This window comes from Corvus brachyrhynchos, unplaced genomic scaffold (genome assembly GCF_000691975.1).
Source record: "Corvus brachyrhynchos isolate BGI_N302 unplaced genomic scaffold, ASM69197v1 scaffold59, whole genome shotgun sequence".
Lineage (NCBI taxonomy): Eukaryota > Metazoa > Chordata > Aves > Passeriformes > Corvidae > Corvus > Corvus brachyrhynchos.
Genome location: NW_008246054.1, coordinates 5,142,320 through 5,167,881, shown reverse-complemented (window position 1 = coordinate 5,167,881; position 25,562 = coordinate 5,142,320). Strand labels below are relative to the sequence as shown.

The window sequence follows — 25,562 nt, the reverse complement described above, 5'->3', positions numbered from 1 at the left end:
AAATGTTCGCAGCAGGAAACATCGTGGCTTTTAGTCCTTGTTAGAGACTGCCTGGATCAATTACTAAATCCTGTTTGCTGTTTTTTCCCATCAGAGTGGGTTTGGTTTTGCAGGTGTTTTTTGCAAGTTGCAGCACTGACCTACCAAGGGCTGTAAGAAGTAGCAGTGAGTTAATGCCTTTGCCCACCTCCTTTATAAACATAAGCTTTATTGTTAGAGCAGTCTCTCCCTTCCTCCTTCATCCCCTGCTTTACAGCCTTTATGTAAACATCAGGCTCCAACAACTGAGTCTTTTCACAATGAAATCTCCTTTCTGATGTTCTTGCCAGTGGCTCCTGCTTTGCTTGCGAGTGTGCCTTGACACTGAGCCAAGCTGAAGGCCACAGTTTCGTGGGAGTGTTTGATATTAAACTTCCTCAAACAAGCTGTTATTGCTTAATTCAGAATAGCTTCATTATTGTATCTTTGTAGTTACTGTGCTAATGTGAAGCTTTTTTGTTATCAGAAAAACAAGCCACAGTCTGAGCAGTTTCCTGTTCTAAAAATAATGTTTTATCTTTATAAAGTGTAGAAAATAGTTTATTTTTTGTGAGTTGGAGAGATAATTTGCTTGAATCTTGCTGTTAGACTGACCTTGCCAGAGACGCTCCTCCTTAGTAGCAATTGTTACCAGCTTCATTACTTTAATGAGATCTGTAAAAACCCCAAAACACCTCAACTAACAAAACCAACCCCCTACAAAAAAAAAAACCACTATGAAAATTGGGAGTTATGGAAGATCAACAGAAACAATTTTCAGAGGATTCCAGAAGTAGCTGTAGTTGAAATGTTTCTTGTGACCATGTCAGACATGGAGTTACAGAGAAAATGCTGATTTTCAGTGGTTGCTTGTAAATACCTGTGGCCTTTTAATGTTGGTAGGTTTCAGACTTCAATAGCTCAGGTTGAGAATACCTTTCACAATAATTCACTTAGTCTTACACAAATTATAAGCCTTGCTATTAGTCTCACACAAATAATAAGATTCTTTCCAGGTAAGGGTAAGCACTCTCTGGTGGAACTTCTACTGCACTGACAGTGTGATCCCAATTAGATTTAGGGTAAAATGGTAGAGAATATTTTTCTCCTTATTCTGAGTTACAGGATCATGGATTCTGCTTCCCTGTGACCTTATTCAAATATTGCAGGATCACTTTTTATCCTAAAAGGAGTGGAAGAGGGGGGGAAAGATTTTTATGGAAACAAGCTTGAGAACTTTGCTATTGGTTTGACTGTAACCTGTTAGTGATGGGTCCCAGACCATCTCTTCTCTGCAGGGCAGGCTTAATTTTAAATGCATTCTATGTAAATTAAATTAATGTGTGTGTTAACAACTTGGATGCTGAAGTATTTACTTGTATGGGTTCACACCTTTGTTGTAAACTTGAATATTTATGAAGTCAGTAGTTGAGTAATTATAAATAAAATCTGGGTTCTTTCAACCCCTTAAACCTTAGACAACTATTAGTAAGCCAATGTCTTTAGACTGTCAGTATGTGGAGCAATAGATGCTCTTGCTGTTGCTTAGTGGCAACTGATGACAGTGTGTGTGTGGGATCACATAAAGCTGAAGGATTTGTGAACTAAATCTGTAAACTCTAAGCACTCAAAGTTGAGATAAAACCAGGGAGGAAAGTGGTGTGTGTTGTATATTAATTATCTGCTGCTGGTGGGGAGCATATCTGTAAATTAGCAGAGTAAATCACTTAAATTGAACTGAAGAGCTCTTGCAAGTGCTCTGAATTGAGCAGCTGCCTCTGGTCACGTTTGCAAGGTACAAAACACCTTGTGGCTGGATGACACTGTGTCCCACTCAGATTCACCCAAATTCTTCTCTGTCCAGATGGGCTTAAATACATCTGATGTGCCCTATGAAGATCTAGGGTTAATTTTCTGTTCTGAGTGGGAAATTACATGGGATGCAATGTCAGAGGAACCAGATGGGCTCTTGTTTCAAGCATATTCCGTGACCTGGAACCCAAAGACAGCAGAGCTGTAATACTCTGTTGAACAAAGCATCTGCTGGAAGCCCTATGTCACTTAATGTTTTTTCTTCTTCTGAGCATTAAGGGAACCATCTGGTTATTTGCGAGGTTAACTTGATTCTATTAGGGTGATCTTATTACAGGTTAGCTGTGTCAGGATTAGTGCCCTTCTATTACAGTGAGTGATATTTATGAGTCAGGAGCATTTTGTGCAGAGATGTCAAAATCGATACTGGGGTAGAGGGAGAGGAAGAACTTTTTGTACTTGTACAATTTGTAGCTCAGTCTTCCAGGACTGTCTTCAGAACAGTTTGCCTTTAGCAGCTGACTTCTCTTTTTAGAGTGTTCTGCAGTCTGATTATCTTTTCCTAGAAGAAGCAGGAGGAAGAAACTTTTTTTTTTTTTTTGATGCCAACTTGTCAAATGTTTTAAATTCCATTTTAAATTTGATTTTTGATTTCTGTTGCCTTGTTTCTGCTTTTCTTCCAATTTTAATGACCCAGTAGGTTTGAGGGACCAACTGCAGACGTTGGATGTGACCTTTTGTCATCTGATGTGGCAGCTGTGTGTGACATCAGCTACTTTTCATGTGAGGTCCTTCATGGCCTCCTTATTTAAAAAAAAAAATTAAAGCTTACTGTACTTAAACCTTTATCAGCTGAGCAGGGCATGAGAAGAGATCAATTGCTGTGGTTTCCTTTCCAGACTGAGAGGAAGGAAATTATTCTTCAGCTAAACTGGGAGTAGAGGAGGGAGTTAGAATTCTCCTGCTAGATAAACTAACCCAAGTAATTCTGTTTTCAGTATTTATTCTATTCTTATTTTTTATTTATTTTATGCCAAAAATCATTTGGAGGTATGGGACTGCATACAAAACTTACATACAATACTCACCTAGTTTTCCAGTGTATTAGTGTTTGCCTGTCGAAGCACTGACCCTGCCTAACACAGATGATCTGGGGGGATGACAATGCATTTGCTAAACACTTGGCCAAACCCCAGCTCTCTGTTAGGTAAGATCCCCAAAGTCACCTATTTCCTCTCAGTCTGTGTCAATGACAATAATCAGCATTCAAACAATAGCTGTCTTGATGTGTCTACAGTCACTTTGGGGGATTTTGCTATATGTTGTTTAGTCACTGATGCCAGATGTTTAAATTCTTCCAGAATTTTGCTTGTATATCTCCCAGTAGCATAGCCAGGCAGAGACATGTCTGTTTGAAGTTCTTGCTGTTCAGGTTATTGGAAAAGCTGGTCCATTCCAGTGAAATAGTTGGTTACATCTGAAGGTATCCTAAAGAAATTTGCACGAATATTCAAGTGTCATCACTCACTCTGCTTCCCCTTTGCTGCAGCAGATGACTTTGCATGTATTTGTAAACTTGCTTTCCTTTCTAACAGGATGATGTGAGGCAGAAAGTGCACCTGAATACCTTTGGCTTCTTCAAGGACGGTTTCATGAGAGTCAGTGTCAGCAACCTTTCCCTGAAGCCAGCAGTGGACGCTAATGACATGGGCAGTTTATCAGTGAGTTCCTTCCTATGAAACCTCCTGTGAAATTGCCCTTGCACTGGTAGCCTCCACTTGTCTCAGGTGTCAGATCCAAACTTGTGATGCTGTTGGCTTTGCTCCCCCTCATGAGCCAATTATGAGGATCTGTGTATTGAGATTTATCCCTGAGCACTCTCCATTCTGCTTTAAGGATGAACCTTTAACTTACTGGATCCTCTGATGAACTTGATGCACACATCTGTAACTTACACTGAACATCAATTTCCTAAGCAGTCCTCTGATGGGAAGTTTTTTCACACTGTGTCCTGTTGCATTGCAATTCAGCTTGTGAGCATTGTGTCAGTAGGTTTCCAGAGCAGTGACAGCCTTAGTTTTAAGAGAACTCTAATATTACGTGTTATATTAGGGGCTTTAATAGACTGAAATACTAGATTAGATAACAGACCTGAGTTCTTATTCTGCTGCACAGTTTCATTTCTTTATTGTTATAAAAGTAATAAATGTTTTTGTCAAGCAAAACCATCTGGAATAATACTGAAATAAGTTAAAATGTTCAGAGACAGAAGGTACTCCAGATTTAGTTTGGGTTTGAATCATGATATGTTTTTTCTTCGTGGATATGGACGAGTTTGTTATATTTGAATGTGTTTTTCTGTCTGATTAAATGATGAGAAAAACACCTGCATTCTGCCTTAAATGTGGGTGAATTTGTTTAGAAAGCAGTATCTTTGACTCTTTCAGTAGCAGTTTGGCTTCAAGTTGACAGATTCTTCTCACTTGTCTCATAGGTGGGATTCAGCTTGGATCGAACAAGAAATGACGGTTTCTCCACTTACCTGGTAAGACTTAAGAGAAGTGAACTTGCTTTTCTAAACTGGGACATCTCATAGTCTACCTGACTCTGGGAATGGTTGGAAGAAATAAAAAAAAAAGGTGGGGGGACTTTAGACATGGGCAGGATGCAAAGGATAATTTGGATTTACAACTTGCTGAGCTAAGAATGGTAACCTCTACCTGGACGGGAACGTGTCCAGAGGGAACTTCAGAGATGTTTTGCTTATGTTACCAGGATGAAGAAGTGGATTACTGTATCTTGAATAAGACACCAGAGCCAGATGTCTCTGTTGTAATCTTACTTCTGGACATAAAAGCTGAAGTGTGAGTAAAGACCGGACAAGACATTTTAAAGTTACTTCTTTAGTTGAAGATGATGTAACACTTCAGATTTTTTTTAAGGGCTTGGGAAGCTGCTGTGTATGTAGGCTGTTGGTTTGTTTTTTTTTTTTAAGGGATTACGTGAAAGTTGAGGGTAGGTGAGTGTAAAAGTAAAACATCTGCAGTTTAAAATGGTCCAGGAACTCTTCCTGCATATTGGAGGGGTAAAGGGATGGCAGGCAAAAGCAACCTACCTTAATTGTGCTGAAGGCATGAGCTTTGATGTCTTGGGTCACTTTTGCACTCAATCTGCCATTTTATTGTTTGTCTCGAATTATCTTTTTTTATGGAAGTACCTTCAAGTCTGTATTGCTCTCTTCTGCAAGAGCACATGTATGATAATATAGTTTCTAGTGAGACTCTTGCTTACCAAAGGTGAAGAAACCTACTTTTCTTCATCTGCTCTTGTATTTCATGTAGAGGTAGAGTGTGACTTTTCCCACAATGATCCCTTCTGCTGTAAGTCATAATCTGGTTCTTGCCTGTTCTTTGTGATACAAAAAACAAGTCAAGACAAGTTGATTTTCCTTTATTGGGTATATGTAGGCTGTGACAAATAGCCTCTTTAAAAATGTTCTTTTACTTTCGTTTTGTAATAAACCCTCTTTGTTTCTTCAGTGTGAAAGTACAGTTCCCTTCAGAAGCTGCTTCTTTGTTACCTAAAATTTTATTTGTATCTGAGGCAAATGGTACTGCCTTAAATACCAAGCTGCTAAAAACTTCTGAACCGAGCAGTGATTCTGGTAGAAATCCTCCAAGGACCAACGAAAATGCAGATGGCAAAGGTAAGCCAGCTAAACCTGACTTGTGTGTGCTCTCACTGCTGATTCCTATTGCTGTGCATCCAGCACTGAGTTGTGGTCATGTTCTGGGGTCCCCTTGGGCTAGAACTTAGTGTACATCCTGTGTAAACCTGTGCACAGAGCTGCCTTTGGGGCTGGAGTCTCCTGCTCAGTGATTTGTGTTCACCAGTCCTGTTGATCCACCAGAGAGACAATGAGTGTTGGAGACCTTCAGTGCCTGTGAGGAGCATTAACAACTTGGTTGTCTGTTGTCTGGCAAAAAAAAAAAGGCTAAAGGGGGAGTTTTATGGCCACCAACAGTTAGTTGAAGAAAGGTTAGGAGGACAATGATTGCAAGCAATTTTTAGTAGTGGCACGCAATGTCTGTTTCCCTTTATTAAGTCTTGGATGCCTCAGGTGGGATGTTAGGATGGAAAAGAAGTAAAATAAGTAAGATACCTTTCCTAAGTAAGTATTCCAGGATTATAGCAGATAATTTGTGCAATCCAGTCTCCATCTTTTGAGGTTTTAAATGCTTGACTAAGTAAAACCAGGGCCAACATGATACAGTTGATACCAGGTATGCTTTGAGAGTCAGAAGTTGGGTTTAATATCTCCACAAGTCCTTTCCAGCCAATGTTTGTATGAGTCTGTGTCTATCTAAAGAGTTGAACTCTATCACTTAGAAACTATGGGGAGGGAGAAGTAACTATACCAGTAATCTTTCCAGGAGTCATGAACCTTTGGCTTCCAGACCAGCAGACAAAACAATTTTATAATCTCAGCTCTAATGGGATTAGCTCATGTTATCCCTTCCTGGCAGAGTTTAGACTTCAGATCAGACTGCTGAGCAGTCTGATCTGGAGTAGTCTGAGTCTGTCTTGGCCTGTCATGTTCACAAGCTTTGATACCATTCAAAAGCTTGCACAGCTGTCCTAAGAAGTTAAGAACCAAGGATGGATGGCACTGGAGATCATGGATCTGAAAGCTGTGGTTTTGCTTTCTCTGGTATAAAAAGTGTAGCATGAGCATGGACAGTGCACTGAGGTGTGGGAGCCAAAAGCAAAGCTCAAGTCTTGAGCTTTTGCTTCGTGGTAGAAAGGGATGACCTTGTGTTTGAAAAGCTTCTTAGAGGAGCAGAGTCAAACTGTGAACTTGACATGCTGCTCTACTGAAGGCTCCTGTCACCTCAAGTTCAGAAGAAATGCTGACCTGGCAGGTCGCCTGTGCTTTTATGTTTTGTTTGTTTGTATTTTTACTGGGAGCTTAGTAGAAAGCTGTGAATTTTTTCCTTCTCATGATTAATTAGGATTTCCATATGTTTGTCAGGCCATGTATTAGTGCTCAGTTTGAGATTTGTCAGTGAGATTAACAGTACTCAGCCATAACATAAAAAGTCAGAGCTGTAGCTTGCATTTGGTTTAGATCACCTGCCTCCTGCACCACTCTCACCAGGGGCATTGGAAAGATTCCTGGGGTAGGCTTTTGTAGGAGGTGTAAAAGAAGAGAATCGTATCCTGGCATTTGAGGATGCATGCAGAATGAATGCTGGCTGTGGGAAGAGTCCTGTGAGAGTAAGGAGAGACTGGGAAATAGTCTCTGTTAATGATTAGCTGGGAAATTGCCACGCAGACAAGTGTAGGAAGATGTGAGTAAGGTATTGACAATGTGGTGGTTTCTGCAGATGTCTAAATGCAAACACTAAATGTACCATTAATACTTTTATCTCTAGGTAAGAAGTCCAAACGAAGTACAACATCCTCCAAGGTAAGAAACTCTCTGGAATTCTCTTTCAGAAAGAACCTGGGGGGATATTCCAGTATAATCATAGCCAAAATGTGGAGAGTATTTGCTGTTGGTCTCAGCCTCTACTGTAAATATATAGAATGCAAATTTGATTGTCTGGTTGATGTAGCCAAATGTTTTAGTTACCTGCTTAAGAAAATCTAAAGGTCTCTTTTCCTTTTCCCAGAGCATGGTAGAACAAGAACATCCTGTTCACAATGACAGAGGAACTTTTTCATTTCAGGTAGGGTGTCTGTCAGTGTCTAAACACAGTTCCTTCACTGTCCCACTTTGGAAAAGTGGAAGTCTGGTATATAGATGTCTCTCTGATAACAAGAGTTTGCCTGAAAATGTACTGAGCTAAGCATCAATGATGGAAATCTTTCTTTGTAAGTTACAGGAGCTGCTTTTAAATTGCCTTTGGTGTGATGCTGTTATAAATATCATAATCTGTGAGCCTCAGCATATTAAAGTTTACTGTGATGCCAGTAGTGCAGATTGCTGATAAATAGTTTTGACCTGGCTGATGACTCAAGGGGAAGATCCTCTGTATGAAACCAGATTAATGCTTTGTTTGAACACCCTGGTTCCCTTGTGATGGTTGGTTACTATAAAACAAACACATCTTAAATTCTATTATCTGACACAAATCTCATCTCCAGAGCTGTCACAATTTGCATAGTTGGGGGAGGAACAGAAAAGCTGCAGGGCAAGTATAATAAAAATTTTATGCTTCAGCATGTCAAATATATGATACTTCTGGTTATCTTTTCTCTGTGGCGAACCAAGTTAAGCACTGATACTTAACAGGCTTGGATTACCAGAGTGCATAATCCTAGATAGGTGCAATGATTTTTGCTTCTGGAATTGTGTTGAAACTTCCAGATGTGCTGGTATCCTCAGAGCAGTCTGTTTGCTGAAGGGAACCAACTGACCTCAAATGACTGACTTCTTTCATGCTTCAGTAGAGATGACTTCCTACCAGGGCAACCCTATTGTGAATGAAAAGAATGCTGACTTTCCTATTCCTTATTTTCAGTTCTTCTTTAACATCAGCTCGGATAAACAAGAAGGTCTCTACAGCCTGTATTTCCATAAGTGTGTTGGCAATAAAGGGCCATCTAATGATCAGCTGCTCTTTAGTCTTGATGTGAGTATGGCTTCTAAAGGATAATTAACTCATTTGCTTAGACTGCAACATCCAGCTCCAGCTTGTAACCAAGCACACACTGCACATGAGTGCACATACGGGGTGGGAAGTGATTCAGAATTGTGTGCCAGTCTCTGCAGTGGCATTTCTGAAAGAAGTGACAGCTGTAAAAAGAGTTAAAATACTGGTTTTGCAGAAATGCCTGAAAATCTGAAGACTGAATGTGGGCTGGGTTCAGTCCACAGTTGTGACCTGATGCTGTAATGGGATGGGAGCTACAGCAGCTGCTTGTGTTTTGCTGCACTCAAAAGTCACTTTTCTCTTTACATGATTGCAGATATTAAGGCTGTTGCTGCAATGTAAATTGTTGGTATTTGAAGTCAGTGTTTTTGCTTTTTCTGGCCTAATTAAAGATGTGTTTTTATGGTGTTAGATACACATCCTAAAGGCAATATATTCTAGCAAATGTCTCATCTCTTTTGACGTACAAGGGTTTGGTCCTATGTGGTTTTGGTCATTATCAGAGCTTGGGCTTTCACTTTTTTCTCTTTCCTGTGCTCATGCTGGTGTATAATGAGCTGGTCTGGTATGAATCCTCTCACTGATCAACGTACCTAAGCCAGATCAGCCCCATAACTGCTTTTTACACGTTTGTGTTAATGCTGCTGCAAGGGAACATGGAGGTGATAAAACTTAGCAGCCGTAACTTGACTCAGACTACTTTAAATCTGCTTCTGAATTTGTATGTTTAGAAGACCAGCTTTCCTGAATTGCTGTTTGTCACTTTGACCCACTGAAGAAATTGGAAAGCGAAGAAAGCCTGGATGATTGTCCTGCTGGGATGTACTTAAGAGATGCAGGACAGCTTCAGTACTTCAAACCAGACTCGATGCATTATTTTATTGAAGTGATAGCACATATGACTAAGCCACTTAGGGGTATAAATAGGATGCTAAATAATGCTTCTGTTTTCTCAGTCACAGGATAATAGGCTGGCAGCCTATTGTAGATACTGTTTCTGAATCAAAGGTGGGCAAATTGTGACATTTGGTAGAGAGAACAACTATTCTTTGAGAGAATTACTTTGCCTTTCTGAATTATGTTGCATAACTGAAGTATTGTTTTCCAAGAGGACGATTCTTGTGAGAATAGTTTTGCAAAATGTTTAGAGATTCTTGAGGATAAAGAGTAGGTTTTGGTTTTTTTTCTGAGTCTCATCAGTCGCCACTTCAGAAACACTCATTTTAAATGAGTGAATTTGATTGCGAAATGTAATTGTTAACTCAGTGCTTTAACAAAATTTTTTTTTTTTTCAACTGTACCCATAACACACCTTTAATATTCAGATAGATATTACGGAAAAGAATCCTGAAAGCTACCTCTCAGCAGGTGAAATCCCACTGCCAAAACTTTACATTTCCATGGCTATCTTCTTTTTCCTGTCTGGGACTGTATGGATCCACATACTTCGTAAACGCAGGTAAGTTCAGTTCTGTGGCAAGTAGGGGCCTACTTTGATTTTTATTTTTCATTCCTCCTCTTGTAATGTCCAAGTCACAGTCATATTTGATCACTTAAAACTCCAAGTCTGGCTCAGTATTGTATGCTTTATGCACACAGTTTATATTTGAAAACTGCTTCAGACAGTATTGTTATTTCAGACTGTCACGCTAAACTTATCAAATCTTATGTTGAAAGTTCTTCAGGTAGTGTGTGGCGAAAAATAGGAAATTCCTGTAGTTGATGTCAAAAGGAGATGATTTTGAAAATAAATAACAAGAAAAAATTGATCACTTTTTTTCATATGGGAAATGGCAACTTACAGCATAAGAGCCATAAATATCTTGATTGTGGTTGAGTTACAGTTAGCAAATTTTCTAACAGTTAAGATATGTATATATATGTGGGATATTCTTATTAATTAATAATTTCAATTACCCCAAGCAGTAAAAATCAGGGGTTTAGAACACGATGTTGAACTGTTCCTCAGAATGTTACAGAAACTTGGACCTGCAGCATTAAGGGGAATCTTTTTACACTAATGGTCAGCTCAGCCTGGGAGCAACTGCTTGACACTTGCAGAAAATTTTAAAGAAATATCCTTGGAAACTGAAATTTTTACTGCTGGCTTTTAAGTAATGCTCTTCCTTCTTTTTGTTCTTCCCAGAAATGACGTATTTAAGATCCACTGGCTCATGGCAGCCCTTCCTTTCACCAAATCATTGTCCTTAGTCTTCCATGCGGTGCGTACATCATCTCTGCCTGAAGGTGTTCAGCTAGGAAGTAAAAACATGGAATCCAGGACATGCTGTTAGGGAAATCTGCTTTGGAGAGGGGACAGTGGGAGGGAGAGCTGGTCTTAATACTGAAGCATTAGAACTGAACTGCAGCTCTTGGGTGGAAGTGTTTGTTTTTTATCAGCAAATTCTGACTTTAAATACAATTGAGATCGTGGTCTGAAGTGTTGAAGCAGCAAGGGTTGGAGGTTGAATGAGTTCCACACATTTTAATGTTTCACCCGTCTGTGGCTGGCCTGAAAGCTTGAGCTGTGCTACTGCTTCAGCTCCAGGGCTTGCAGTAAATATTAATAAATTAGAACCTTGATGAATGTTTGTAAAATTCAAGGGCAAGGAAGTATTATGGTGTATGGTAACAGACCTCAGCTTATCAGCTCCGAGACTTTCCATAGATAGTATCTGTGTTGAATTGCATTGACTTTGCCTTTCCACTGGAAATACCTCATGAACAAAGGTAATGGCAAGCATTTAATCATTCAGTGTTTGTGCCAGCCATAATTTTCACCTTCATGTCCATGGTATTACACCTGCTACAAGTATTTTTGGAGTCTGACAAAGTGAATGTGGCTTCCAATGAATATGAAACTAGCAAGCCTCTAGTCACTTAATGCAACTGAATCTGAAAAATGAATGAATAAATAGGTTCCAACTGCAGTTGTTTCACTACAGTTAAGTAGGGGAGTTGTGTGGGAAGGATGTAGATTGTACAAGACACATCCACTAGCACTTGGGAAATAGAGCAAATGGAAATGATCTCATTGTTGCTAAACAAAAGGAAGTACTCTAAATGTGACAGAGCTGGGTTTGTACACACTGACTGGAAAGCAAAACTGGAAGTGGATGTGGAGCAGAGCTGTTTTTAGGGGGTGGGATGTCAAAGAGCAGCTTGTAAAGTGCTGTATTTTCTGCTTCCAGATCGACTATCACTACATCTCTTCTCAGGGATTCCCCATTGAGGGCTGGGCTGTTGTTTATTACATCACTCACCTGTAAGTGTGTCACAACATTGATGTGATAGATTCAAATTGCCACTGGGGCTGTCTCCCTCCTGAACAACGTGGGAAATTGTTGTGTTCTCATTCAGACCACCAAAGACTCAGCAATCAGCCCTGTGTGAAGTGGAAAGCTCCACTTACAGGGGGCAGCTGCAGAGAATTGGCACTTCTGTGGGTGGAGGAGTAAAATGATAACAAATGCTTTACTTTTCTTTGTTCACACTGGTATTTAAGTATCTAATTTGTTCTTGGTGTGAATGGTAAGTGGGTACAGCTGCCAGTGTTTGCTGCTGTTCACAATTGTGAATGGGTGACTCGCCCAGGAAAAGATTGCATATATTGTGAATGAAGCCTAATATTGCTCTGTGATACACAGTTGTAGCAAGTACATCTGCTTTGCTATTGTGGGTTGGATAAGTGCTTGCCAAAATTATGGATAAGGAAAGCATTTGTTTGGGTTTGTGGCTTTATTGGCTGTGAGAGAAACCTGGGCAGAAGAGGAAGTGTGATGAAATAAAATAAAGTCTCTCTCACTGCAGTGTCTGTTTCTCTTCCAGACTGAAGGGAGCTCTTCTGTTCATCACTATTGCCCTCATTGGCACAGGCTGGGCTTTCATTAAGCACATCCTGTCAGATAAAGACAAAAAAATTTTCATGATTGTCATCCCACTTCAGGTGAGGACTGAGCTGTGCTGATACTTCCTGTCTTGTGGGAGAGCGGCTTGTGCAAACTGGAAAAGGCTGTGAAAGCTTCACACAGTACCATGTAGTTCTTGCTTGTATGAGCCTCTTGGTTAGTTCCTAGTCTGGAAGTTACTGTAATTCTCCCAGTTTTTATCTCATAGTGATCAAACAGTTTCAGCAAATGAAAACTGGCTGTAAGAGCGGGGCAAAACTTGGGCTGGAAAACAGTGCTAAACAGCTAAGGAGAGGAATTGAATTGAAGTTGTCACTGCTGAAATGCTTGCTGAATGGCTTAATGAAATAAAAAATGGGAAAACCAAGACTTTTAGGCCTGTTGGGTCAGAGGGAAGCATTCCCAGTTGTTCAAAGTGATCAGTGCTGGTCTCCTACTCCAGGAACTGAAGTACATAGGAGAGCAGTGCTTTTTTTTGTTGTTGTATGTAGAAGAGATTTTCTGCCTTTCCAGATGAAATCCCTTACCAGAAGTAAGTGTTTGAGGCTCTTAGCGAGCCTCAGGTGTAGAGTACAAAAGATGGTCAATAACCAGCCTGAATTACTGGCTTTATTTAGAACTACTTGTTTTCACCATTGGCTGTATGTGTCACAGTCCTGCTTCTGTGCTTCAATAAATAAATTCTGCTCCTTTTATCTCGACTGATACAGTAGATTCAGCACAGTATATAACAAAAGAACTACTTCCTGAATGTCAGCAGAAATAAGTTCCCATCAGTTTTTTTTCCTGTAAATCTTGTGAAGATGCTGCTGAACGTGTGACTTTTGGATGTAGATCTGTAGAAAAATTATTGATGTCACTGACTGGGCTTTTGCTGAGTTGACAGCCCACCTGTAGTGGCTCCTTGGGCAGTTTCTAAACCATGAACAATGTCTTGTTGTGTAGGTACTGGCAAACGTGGCCTACATTATCATAGAGTCAACAGAGGAGGGGACAACTGAGTATGGACTATGGAAGGAAATCCTTTTCCTGGTGGACTTGCTGTGCTGTGGAGCCATCCTATTCCCAGTGGTATGGTGAGTTGCTCTGTGTGGAAAACACGTGAACTAATGGGCATCGACAGCTCTGCCAAAGCAAAAGAAGGCAGTGGTTCTGTGGAGTCAAGCATTCTGTTAACTTTTATAAAGCTCATCAGTCTTAACATTTCAGTCTAGTGCTGTGGAAGACGCTTGTTTTGGGGATGTTAGAGTGGGGATAAGGTAAGGTGGGTGGCAGTTTGTGGCCAACACTCTGCAGACTGTAGGTGCTCTCGAAACTTGAAATTTTGCAGAAATGTTGACTCTCTAAACTGAAAAATGGGATTTGGCTTCACTGACTGAGATTAGATACTTGACTGCTAAATTTCAAAACAGTAGTGGTGTCTAAGATCAGGGCTGCCTTCAGGCAGAGTAGCTGTATGTTTATTTGACTGTTTATAAGAAATAATCCCACAGGGAGCATTTCCCCACCCTTCCTTCCACTCTACTTGGCAAGGAATAATGTTGGTTATGTAAAACTCAACCAAAACACAGATAATTCAGATAAACACTATCATTGCTGCTTGCCAGTTAGCCAGAACATTTATCTTCTAAATGCATTTTGTCTTAATTGGATAAACAGCTGAGTTTAAAGGAGGATATCAAGGAGCTTCTGGCTCCTTGGTTAATAAACACAGAATATTCTTCTTTTTCTCCAGTATCTCCATTAATTTTTTCTGAAATGCAGATTATATAAATGTCTGGTAACATGTCATCACTCTGGAGTATAACTCTTGAGTGTTTCAGAGAAAGGTATCGCTCAGTAGATGGAAATAAGCTTCAGCTTGACTTGTGAAGGTGGGTTTCAACTGTCCTTCCCTTCCCCTACACACTCCTGGTGGCTTTCTGCCAAGGCTGGGAGATGTCTTCCAAGAAATTTCTCACTTGTCCTTCCTCTTGCTCCAGTCAAAATGGTTCAGCTCTGAGGTTGCAAGCATTTGGCAATGGTAATTAAAAACTCAGGGATATTAACTTCAATTGCAGAGAAACCCCATTTCCCATGATAAAGCTGACTTTTGCAGTCACAGTTCTTGCTACCCGATGCTGGAATCTGTATGTCCAACCTAGTGAGGTGTTGGTACAAAACTTACTTTCCATAGAGGAATTGTATCTGAAGAACAAATGTGAGCTGTCTTGTGACTGTGTGTTGTGTGCAACCAGTGTTCCTGCATTGCCATGGTGCCAACATAAACTGGCAGCAAAGCCCCTGACATAAAATCCTGCCCCTTTTTCCTCTGGATAGTGTCACTGCAGCTGGTGGGATGACTCATGTGAGCAAGGTGACTAAGACTTGGCCCCTGAATTTACATTCCTGCAGGGTAGTTTCTGTTACATAAGTTGCCTATGTAGACATGTAAGCTATAATCAACTACTTAAATGAAAAGAGCTTAAAAGAGCAGTAAGATGCCAAATGCTTGGCAGTACTTTGAAGAGTAGCTCAGCTTAATTGTACAAGTGGAAAGCATTATGCTGGAAAATGCCCCAGTTTCTCACTCTGCTCCCTCCCTCCCACAAAGCATTCTGTAGGCTGAAGTAGGTTTTAGCAATCTGCTTTCATAATTCCAAGGAAATAGAGATACTTGAGATGACTGCCTGAGCTGGGGGCATGAGGATGAAGTGTGGGCAGTGTTAAGCACAGTTAATTATGAGCATACTCCAGCCATAAAGAGCTAACAAAACTGGTCAGTGATCTAGAGGACTGCTGTAAAAAGGGAATGTAAAACTTACCATTAATCTATTCTTTATTTTTATTTTTCAGGTCAATAAGGCATTTGCAAGAGGCTTCAGCAACAGATGGGAAAGGCAAGTAGTCTGTATTCTTTTCTCCTCTTTTATGCCACATATTATAATGCCAGAATTTCAAACACATGATGCTGATTTAAAAACCAAACGAAGACTATAGATCTACACTGTATTAGTGTCACTCTGCTTTTCCTCATTGGGCTCATGGGAATAACTTTTGGAAAATGACCTTTTTCTTGTATTGCTTTGATTATCAGAACTGGAATGTGTAACCCATTCTCTGCTACTTGCAGAGTAGCAGAGCTACACATGACATCTAGAGCAAGTCATCTTGACAGATTTGCCATTTTTTCCTCACTTGAGTGTTCAGAAACAGAACTAGAAATGAATTCCGGAATTGCTGACTATTAGCCCAAATAGACCCACTTATTTCAATTTCTGCAGAAATGTATTCCTGACAAAATAGAGGGAAATAAACTTTATTATGAAACAAAACAACTTGGCACTCAATATAGCACAGTTCCTGACTTGTCCATGTTTGTACAGCAGCTCCAAGGGCTGCCTGTGGAAAGTGGAGTTATGTTTATTGTAGCACTGAAAAGGAGCTGGTGGATGGAAAGCCCAAATGTGGCTGCTGTAGCTTGTGCTTTTCCTGCCTTATCTGCTCATTTCTTCTGGATTAGTTCCTTGGATGCAAGCTGTGGAGCACAGCACTGGCTTCTTTGGAAGCAGGCAGCCTTTTCCACCTTCTGTCATTCAGTGGCTTACTCTTCAAAGCTTCATTTGTAGAAGGTCATTTGTTGGCAACAGCCTTTTAACCCCAGTCCCATCCTTTAACTCTTGTCTCTCCTTTCTGGAGATCTGTTCCCAGGTCTGGATACTTCTTCCAGCCATTTCCTTGGCTTTCACTGGCACTTCAGCATTTCACTGCTGATTGTCCCTGTAGGTGAAATGTAAGGCTGAGTACTGAACTTAGCTTTGTGCAGACCACATTTTTTGCCATCTGTTAAATTTAAACACTTATGATGAGCCTAGCATGCTTTTTTGATGTTCCAGGCTGTTAAAAAAGCCACCAAACAACAGCCCTATGTGCTCAAAAAACTGCCCCAAACCTAATGGTGGAAAATTACTGACTTCTAACAGAAAATGTTAAAAAGGTCAGTTATAATAGCATAATATAAATGTTATTGGTAACTTTCTTATCAGTGTGTTCACTTGGGCTCAGTGGCATTTACTGATGGATTTGTTTTACCTTGTCCACTGAGCATATGTTCTGGAGTATTCATGCTCTTACCATTAAAAAGTCTGATAAGTTCAGATTTCCTTGAAGCAGTCTTTCTTCTGAATGAAGGACTTCACATGTCAGGTGTTTTTTCTTAGCTGGGTGGCAGTGGACCTGACTGTCCTGGTGCTGAGCACACAGCCATTAATGCACGTAATTAAGACATAAACCCTTCAAATCTGTGTGGCCCCAGCTGATCTCCCTGTACCTGCTTTGGTTCTTATCACAAGATGGTGCTGTGGAGTTTGATGAACCTCAGACATTCTGAGGAGGGGAAAAGTGAGGTGGCCAGCAGCAGGGATGTTCAGTGTAAAGGTTCCACCTACTCACTGTCCTTCATATGGCATGAAATCCAGACCTGAGTAAATCCAAGCAGTTCTATAGGATGGACTGTGGTGTGTAAAAAGTGTGGAGGTAAAAAAATGGTAATCTGAGAGGAACTGGCTGTGTCTTTACAGCTAGTCAGGGCTATATGCACAGTAGCCCTTAAGGTCTGGTTTAGTCCTCTGTTTTGTGTTGCTCTCCATGGGTAACGATGCTCTTCATTGTGAATGTTGCTTGTGAATCACCTACTGCTGTCACCAGCTTTACCTACTGGTGTTGCCATCTGGTTGTGCAGATCCTGCAAGTTCAGTAACTGTGTATTTAGAGGGACTTAGCAACTGTGTTATGCTACACCGGTAATAAAAGAATAGCTAAGGAAAAGATTTTCAGGGAGAACGTTGCACAGGCTGAGAGCAGATTGTGGCCAGGAGAGCTGCAGTGCTGGGACTCACTTGAGAAACACAATCTGGTTGGACTATTTAGAGGCTGTTGGTAGGAACCCACAGGGAGCAAGTGAACGGTAATGTGATGCCAGAAGCAGAATGTTACCTAGTGTTGTCATGCTGCTAGTGTGTCTGGTTGAGAAAACCAAAAGTGATTTGGTTGCACTGTAAAAAGGTGAAATCATTCAGGCTTTACTAGAACAAGGTGCTCTGTAAGCTTCCCTTGGAGGCCCTGTTCTGCAGAGGTGCTGCTTGATGTCTCAGCTTCTCATGAGAATAAAAGATAGAACTGGTGCTAACTGTTAAATCACCAGCATTTTTTTTCCCTGCAGTTTAAGGTAGTTTTCTCCTGAAGTAATAAAAGTTACTGGATCCTCTCATTATGCAGTTTTACTGTCCTGTGATTAGAGCTGGCTGGATCATGTGCAGATGCTCCTAGCTGGGCTGCCTCTGGCCTGCTGGGATTTATTGTCTAGTCAAAGGCTGCTTTGCTTTCCCTGTTCTCTCACACAGACTTCATTAACTTATAGGATATACTGGGGAATTATATACTACACATTCAATAGCTGTTTCTCCTGGCACTGAGTCTTCTGGTGACGTCCTTGCCAGTGAGGAGGATCTAAGGAAAATTATTTTTGCTTCCTTGCATCTATTAGGACTAACAACTCCAGGACTCTATGGCTCAGTATCCTGGTGGTGTTTTCTGACTGTTTGTCTTGTTCTCTTCCAACTGCTTTTCCACCTGTGTTCCAGTTTGGCCAAATTTAGAAATACATCCTCTGAGAGAAGGCACAACCACCCCTCCTCCACCAGGTTTGGGAAAAAATAAATTTTCCTCGAAGGAAAGTGAAAGAGATAAAAACTATTTATTTAACAAACACACAGGAAAAGGATAATGATGCTAAATGATAAAACCTCTTGCTCTGCTGAGAGAAACCTGGGGGAAAATTCAGAGTCCTTCCGTAGATCTCTCTCCCCCTCCTTGGAGCTGGGATGGGGTGGTGGGCCCACTTCCAGGGCCAAGGCCTCGGTGGAAAATCCTCCCAATGTATTCTGATGTTGAAACAGTCCAGCAGAGAGAAAAGGAAAAAACGAAGTCCCAGGAAGACAAAAGTTCAACTCTCCGGAGGAAAAGGAGCTGGGAAAAAACTGCTGAAAGCTGGCTGGAAAGAAAAGCAAGCCGGGTGCTTCCCTTCCCTCCCGCTCTCCTGCTGCAGCTGAAAAAAGTGTCTCTATCTCTGTGTGACCTTGAACAAGCTGCACATTGCTTTGAAAAAGTTTTGCTCCATTTTTCCTCCCCCCTCTCAGGCTCAGTTTAAAAGCATAGAAAGGTATACATACTAATTTCTGGGCATAGTGCAGCGATAGGGAATACAACATCAAGTCACCCCAAGACAACCTGTTTATTAGGTAGCAGTCCCCTGGGTCAGGTGACAGCTGTGACTGGAGTGTGGCTGGACTGGGAATGAAGCAGATTTGGATTTACCAGACCTTTAGACTGGACTTGTCATAGGCCTTTGGTTTAGCAACGTACAGTTAATGAAAAAGCTTGTTATAAGTGGTACTGGTTTGGAGTCACTAGCTAATAGTCATTTAAACTAGAGTATAATTTAAAAGAAAAACAAAGTGGGGAAGCTGGAGAAATGGGTCTAAAGCCATCATTATCTAGGGACACCTTACATACCCAGATGCTATGGATTGCTAGTGGAGAGTAGGCATGGCACAGTGCTACGGCTGAGTTTGAGCTGCCTGGTTGTTTGCTTTTTTCCCTTGAAGGTGATCTTTAAAGCAGTATATCTGACCTACACAGGCTTCTTATCTTGCACAGCAGTGGGCGTAAACATCCCATTTTTAGAATCTTTTTTCCTCCCCTTTTGAAATCGCCACCTTCAGACTTAAGCAAGTGATTAGCTACACCTCTTTGATCTGTCATTATATCTTCCTTCAGGTGGGAGCCTTTGCTCTCTGTCCATTTGTAGATCTGCGTTGCAAATGTCTTGCAGATTTAAGGAAATCAGTCTTGCAAACTGACCTAAAATATTTCAGCCTGCAAAGTTGCTCAACTGCCACCACCTTGTTTACAGGCATCTTGAGAAAAGAGAGGGAGTGTATATATATATATATTATTTATACATAATATTTCTTTGAAACCCCAAGTTTTTGGTCACTGGACCTCTCAAGTCTCATAACACACCCTTATGATCACATCCTCTGTTGTTTGAGGGAGGAATGAGGTTGGAAAGTGTTGCTGCAGTTTGTTCTGCTGGTACCTGTGTGTGTATGATGAGAGATGTGACACGGCACAGTCAGATCATGGTTTGTTGTTTTCCTGGAGCACTGCAGCATGTTACAGTTGGCAGCAGAATTAGGGGAAATACATTACAGCCTGTCGCTCCCAGGCATCATTCCCTGTGTTCTGCGCAGTGGGCAAATGATGATTAATGCTTTCGTGCTTGCCCCCATGTCAGGAAAAACCATTTGCAGTATGCAGTGTCTTCCTACTGCTGTGCCATGAAAATGCTGTGAGCAAAGAGCCTGGTCCTGTGTGGTGCAGAGCAACCTGTGCTTGGCTGGGCTCAGCACCACTTCCAGGTGCCCCAGAGAGCTGTCCAGTGTTGATGTGGCAACTCTGTTGGAGGTACAGTGCTTATCCTGTACTTTGGACTTTCATCTGACCCTGGTGGAGAGCTTTTGTGCCAAATGGCTGATGTGGTTTGGGACATTCAAGATTAACTAATCTGTGGCACCTTCTTGTGCGTGACACTGGGCATTGCTGTATCTGTCTGACCTCTTCTTTCTACTACAGGAATGCTTTTAAGGAGAGAACTCTAGAGACTGTAGAGCCACACTTCTCAGAGCTGCTTTTTTGAGGGCTAGATCTACGTGTGCTGCATCGTGGGGGAGAGCAGAAGGCTTCCGTTTATGGTTTGATAATGGCACAGATCACATCTCAAATGCACCAGCATGAGTAGGGCAAGCAAAGCATTGCAGAAATACTCTCAGCTGTACCTTGAGCACGTTCACTGGCTGCATTATGGTTTGTCTTTATGGATTGTATTGTCTGGGCTCGAGCTCCCCGTGCCCTCAGCTGGAATCCTGTGATTGTTACTACATACATATATCTGAAAAGGTCAGATTTATTCATCAGAAGGCTATTGTGTGGTGTGCAGTGGATGGTCCATCTTCTTTTTCCATCTTATAGACAGCCTCAACATTGGAAATTAGCATGGGGACAATCTCAAAAAGAGACTGCTTATCAAAATACTGGAGTGTGCTGTGTTTTGATTGATGTAGATCAGGCTGTTGCAGGCACAAGCTGTTAAAGTAAATGGTGATAGAGAGGGAAAACTGAGGGAAGCAAGGTATAGATGTTATAAATCTTTCTTGGAGGATGGCTTTTCTCTTTTTAATTATTGTCTGAAAGAGATGGAACATAGGCGTGAATTAATTTCTAAAACCTTTGGTGGAAGGTCTCTTTTAATTTTTTTTTTTTCCTTCTCTGCAGTTAAGTACTGTCCTTTGCAGAATGGTTATCATACTCAAAATATAAATTTACCCAACCTTTACTGCATGCTGTGGTTGCTGCTGTGTTATCACAGCCTTACAGGTTTGGATTGCAAGTGATTCAAGTTGTAAGTGACAGCTGCTGGCTGAGCCTTTCTCCTTGTAAATGCTGCTGTCACTGTCTGGGCTGCCCGGCTGAGGTGAACAGAAATCTTTGAGTGTCCAGGATAGCAAGACTCCAGTATTACTGCTTGGAGCACATTCAGCCTGTGAGGAAGCAGTTCACAGGCTGCTGATGCCAAGCAATGATGATTTTAGATTTTTCTCCAGAACAGTGTGTCCTGTAACTTTGAATTGTTTAAAAAAGCCTGGCAGAATTTTGTAGACATGCATTAATGCTGACTTACGTATCTGATAGCGGAGAGAAATATTGCTGCAGTTGAGGAGAGCAAGTCAGCTTCCACAGGTGCCTCCTTAGCCTTTTTCCTTGGTGGTGATTGTCTTTTTTTTCCTCTCCTTCCCCTTCTTTCCCATGCTCAGACATTCTGGATATGTGGCTATACCAATTTATGACTCTTTGCTATTGATTATTGTCTCGGGTTTGGAGACAAAACTTCAGGAGGAAACACTCTGGAATGAGTGTCTCCTCCAAAGGGAAAAGGGCCTCCCCTTTTCCTCCACAAGGACAAGTGGAGAGTGGAAAAAAACCCAAACAAAACAGGGTAGAACAGGGGAAAAAAGCCCCTCAAAATACAACAGATTCCTGGAGAGGGAACAGACACACGGGCTCAGACCAGCCGGGGCCACCTGCAGGCTCCCTGGACCGGTGAGGAGGGAAGGGAGGCAGTGAGGCAAGGGGAAGGAAAGGGGAAAAAAAGAACAAGAAAAAAACCCAACAAAACCTTTTCCCAGCTAGCTGGAACACAAAGGAAACCAAAAAGCAGCACAGTGCTCCCGGTGCACTCCCTCCTGAGCCCTGCCCACACCCCCCCAGCCCCGAGCCCTAGGGCTGAACCATTGAACCAAGCCACACTCGGGCCCTGTGGCCCAGCCCCCGGGGCCATCATAAAGGCAGTGTCCTTGGGCATTGAGCTGATGGTTAGGGAATAAAGCAGCTTCATAGCATCAGCCCAGGACAATTATCACGATGAGTAGGTGAGATGTTGAGCTGTGCTCCATCAGCTGGGAGAGGTGGAATTATGACACCTCAGTTGGCAGTCAGATCTTTGGCTTTGCTGTCCTTTCATCCTATGCAGTGCTTGAATCCATCAGAAATTACTCCCCAGCTTGCTGGCATTGACTGTAGAGCACTGATAGACCGGCAGTTTGAATCACAGCTGTTGAGTTGGTGTTCCTTCAACTACAAAGCCTGGTAATTCTCCTGGCCTGTCAATGCACCAACTGGTGGCAGTTCTTGAAGTTGGATGCCTTGAGTTCAAAATAGATCCTTCTGTGTGCAAACCGGTGTGTGGGAAATCACAAGATCTTCATGGTCACACTCAATGCAGCGCTCTCTAAATAGGACAATACTGCTTCCCTGTTTCACAATTCAGTGCACTTATCATGCATATTTACATGTTTCAATCTTTCACCAATTCTATTAGGAAAAGCTTTTAACTTTACGTCATCAGTCAGTTTATGCCTTGTGTTGGTCAGGTGCTGCTCTTAGAGTGTGTGTGCTGGAGGAAGGTTTGTATCTGGCTCAAGGTGTCTGTAGCTTTCAGCTGTTCCCCTGGAACACTAAAGGTAAACTGGGAATGGACACTTGATCTCTAGATTATAAAAGTAGTTTTATAACAGAGTGCTGTCTGTCTTCGGTGTAGTTTCTGTAGTGGGAACCTACAGGAATTTATTTGCAGTGGTGCATTTGACATTTCCTTTACATAAGAGACACTGCTTTGTTTTTGTCAGAGGAGGTGAAGCATTTCTTTGGAAGCTGATAGCCCTTCTCTCCCTCATCTGAAATACTTCATTTTGCTCTCTTGTGAACCTGAAGACCTTACATGCAAATACATGCAGCCTTTTATAAATCTTTGCAGTGGGTGAGTTCTGTGAGGGGGTGCAGGTAAACTTAAGCTCAATGTATTGCACTTTCACATCTGATAAATACGTTATGAGGATTTGGAGGGAGCACCAGTAAATACGTGGCAGTATTTTTTAACTGGCAGCTCCTGTTCATTGGCTCTAAACTGTGTCTCTGTAAGCTGTCAACATATCTTGGACTCTTTTCCTCTCATGTTGTCACAAAAGCATCAGTGGCCTATGTTTGTAATCCTGCTGCACATCTAAAAGCTGACTCTCAGACCAGAGCTGACAGCTGCTCCATCTGTTGTTGACCTCAGCTCGTTCACATGAATGTTCTGTGCTGCTCCAGCTGATGTGATCTGTGCAATGTGCACAGGTTTGCCTGGGGCCTCAGCTTGCATGTTGGGGAACTGTTTGGGATGATTTCCCATTTCACTTGTGAGTTGTGGCTGATCCATGAATGATAGAGGACCCTGCTTAGGTATTAAAGTGCTGTGCTGCTGTTCAGCAAGATGCAGTGGTTCCCAGAGCTGTGATTACCTTGAAGTTGCTCAGCTCAGCGGAAGGCACAGAGCAGGTCAGGGAGGGCTCTAGAAAAGACAGGATTTTCTAGGAGGCAGTGTCAGGTGGCGTGGCCCTTCTGGCGGGAGCAAGGTGCCAGTGTGTAGTTGGCCGTATACAGGTAGAGGAAGGTTCTGTATTGCAGAGTGTGTGCATATAAAATTCAGTGTAAAAGCAATCTCAGTTCCCTTTTTAAGAGTGAATTCACCCCAGCCTGGGAGTTGTCCTGTATGTGGACACGCCAGGTTGGCCCACCTCAGGACAAATGTGAATTCACCCCAGCCTGGGAGTTGTCCTGTATAGCCTTCTAGCCTAGGATTACCTGAGTTTTGACCACTTGCCTACCCTGCAGACAGGCATCAAAAGAAACTGTCTCATGTTAACAATTTTCTGATGGACTTTTGTGTTCTCTTGATAGCTGCCATTAACCTAGCAAAGCTGAAGCTCTTCAGACATTACTATGTCATGGTAAGTAAAACACCTGCACACATGCATGTGGGGAACTTGGAAGCTGTTCAGAGCTTTTAATGGAATACTTGTTGGAAACTACTGTAGCTGGTGGATGTGATAGAGGCTCTTGGCACTGCTGTGCTTTGGCATCTTGGTCAACTGGCTTACAATCCTAAAAGCAACTTCCTTTTTTTCTCCTAATGGTTGTATCCTTCTGTCTCTCTTTAAATTCCAGCTATTTGTAATGCTTCCTGATTTCCTCTGGAGACAGCTTGAGCTGCCAGTTGAATTGATGGGCTTGAATAACGTACTGTAAACTCGCTAAAAATTAAACTTGGGACCAAATGGTGCCTGGAGATGCATGTGTGCAGTTTCTGATTAAGTCAGTGGGAGCCATGAGTACGTTTCCCAGGAGAACACAGGCTTCTTAATGATTTCCAACGGCCTCATTTCAAGCTCTTCTAAGTGGCAAGAGTAATAAATTACAATTGTGATTCTTGAAATTCTATGAAATTGTAATACTTGAAGCATTTCCTGCTGTAACTTGAGTATGTTACCAACAGCTTGAGTTATTGGATGTTCAACAAGCAGTAGAGCCCTCAGCCTATATCTGCCATGTTTATTGAGGAGCATAATAAGGCTAGTCTGCCATAATGAGTTGTCTGGGAATTGCATGAGCTATTTCTCTGGGGTAAAAAGGTTCTATAAGGATGGTGCTATTGTTCTCATGCTTCCTCCTTTTCCTTCCCAGATTGTGTGTTACATTTACTTCACACGGATCATTGCAATTCTCATAAAGATTGCTGTTCCATTCCAGTGGAAATGGCTGTACCAGGTATTTGCCAGCAAAGGAAAATACTTCCATTCCTCAATTTTTTCCTCTATTATTCCTTAAATATAACTGCACAACAAAATTCCATAAATTGTTCCTCATGTTATAGTAAAACATCTCAAAGCACAGTGCTGCACCCTGCCTCCTCTTGATTTTTATCACTGATCTGCTTAAGGTGAAAGAATATATTCTTAGTTTTATGTTTGTCCAGCAAGGCTGCTGGATGATACATGAGATGTCTGAAAGTAATTGCATTATTGATTTTTAGTCTTTCAATTTAAAAATGTCTGAAGGAAATTAATCAAGAACATACAAAGGAGAAAAAAATTAGTCAGGTTTGCTCTATGTAATTGTAGCCTCAGGGAGCCAGGAAAATATGCTTTTGCTCTTCCATCTAAGGGCTTCTTTTGCCTATGGACTTCTAAATACTTGGTTTCTTAACATATAATCCCAGTAACTGTGCAGGGAGTCCTTGGAATACATTAACTGTTGAAAATAGCAATGTAGGGATGATTTCCCCCCCTCAATTAAAAGCCAAGTCTTGCCATAGTTCTTTGAAAGCTCTGGAGAGATGGATAGAACTGTAACTGTATTTAAAGTGACTTGGAAAACTGAAAGAACAAAGGATTTGACAGCCTTTAGCCTGGGATGAATGACAATTGGACAGGAATTACTCTGTTTCTGCTGTGGCCCAGGCCTCTTGGCCATTAAACCTTGAACCTTATGAATGAGGAGCAATGTTTCGTGACCACAGAGCATTGCAGGAGTGAACTTAATCTTGTGTTTTCACTTGCAGCTGCTGGATGAGATGGCCACACTCGTGTTCTTTGTCCTTACTGGGTACAAGTTCCGTCCAGCATCAGACAACCCTTACCTACAGCTCTCTCAAGATGATGAGGATGACTTGGAGATGGAAGCTGTGTAA

At 41.6% G+C, this 25,562-nt stretch overlaps 1 protein-coding gene across 1 annotated transcript in view; it reads left to right on the top strand.

The window, feature by feature from the left end:
* GPR107 (G protein-coupled receptor 107) overlaps positions 1-25,562 on the top strand; it is a 27,840-nt gene extending 2,278 nt beyond the window's left edge. The window contains exons 2-17 of the mRNA XM_008642221.2: positions 3,426-3,551; positions 4,325-4,375; positions 4,606-4,694; positions 5,370-5,536; positions 7,266-7,300; positions 7,506-7,562; positions 8,358-8,468; positions 9,815-9,948; positions 10,636-10,711; positions 11,681-11,754; positions 12,318-12,435; positions 13,343-13,473; positions 15,233-15,276; positions 23,774-23,823; positions 24,557-24,640; positions 25,434-25,562. Of these exons, the coding sequence (XP_008640443.2) occupies positions 3,483-3,551; positions 4,325-4,375; positions 4,606-4,694; positions 5,370-5,536; positions 7,266-7,300; positions 7,506-7,562; positions 8,358-8,468; positions 9,815-9,948; positions 10,636-10,711; positions 11,681-11,754; positions 12,318-12,435; positions 13,343-13,473; positions 15,233-15,276; positions 23,774-23,823; positions 24,557-24,640; positions 25,434-25,562 (1,419 nt within the window). The 5' untranslated portion in view covers positions 3,426-3,482. The remainder of the gene's footprint in view (positions 1-3,425; positions 3,552-4,324; positions 4,376-4,605; positions 4,695-5,369; positions 5,537-7,265; positions 7,301-7,505; positions 7,563-8,357; positions 8,469-9,814; positions 9,949-10,635; positions 10,712-11,680; positions 11,755-12,317; positions 12,436-13,342; positions 13,474-15,232; positions 15,277-23,773; positions 23,824-24,556; positions 24,641-25,433) is intronic.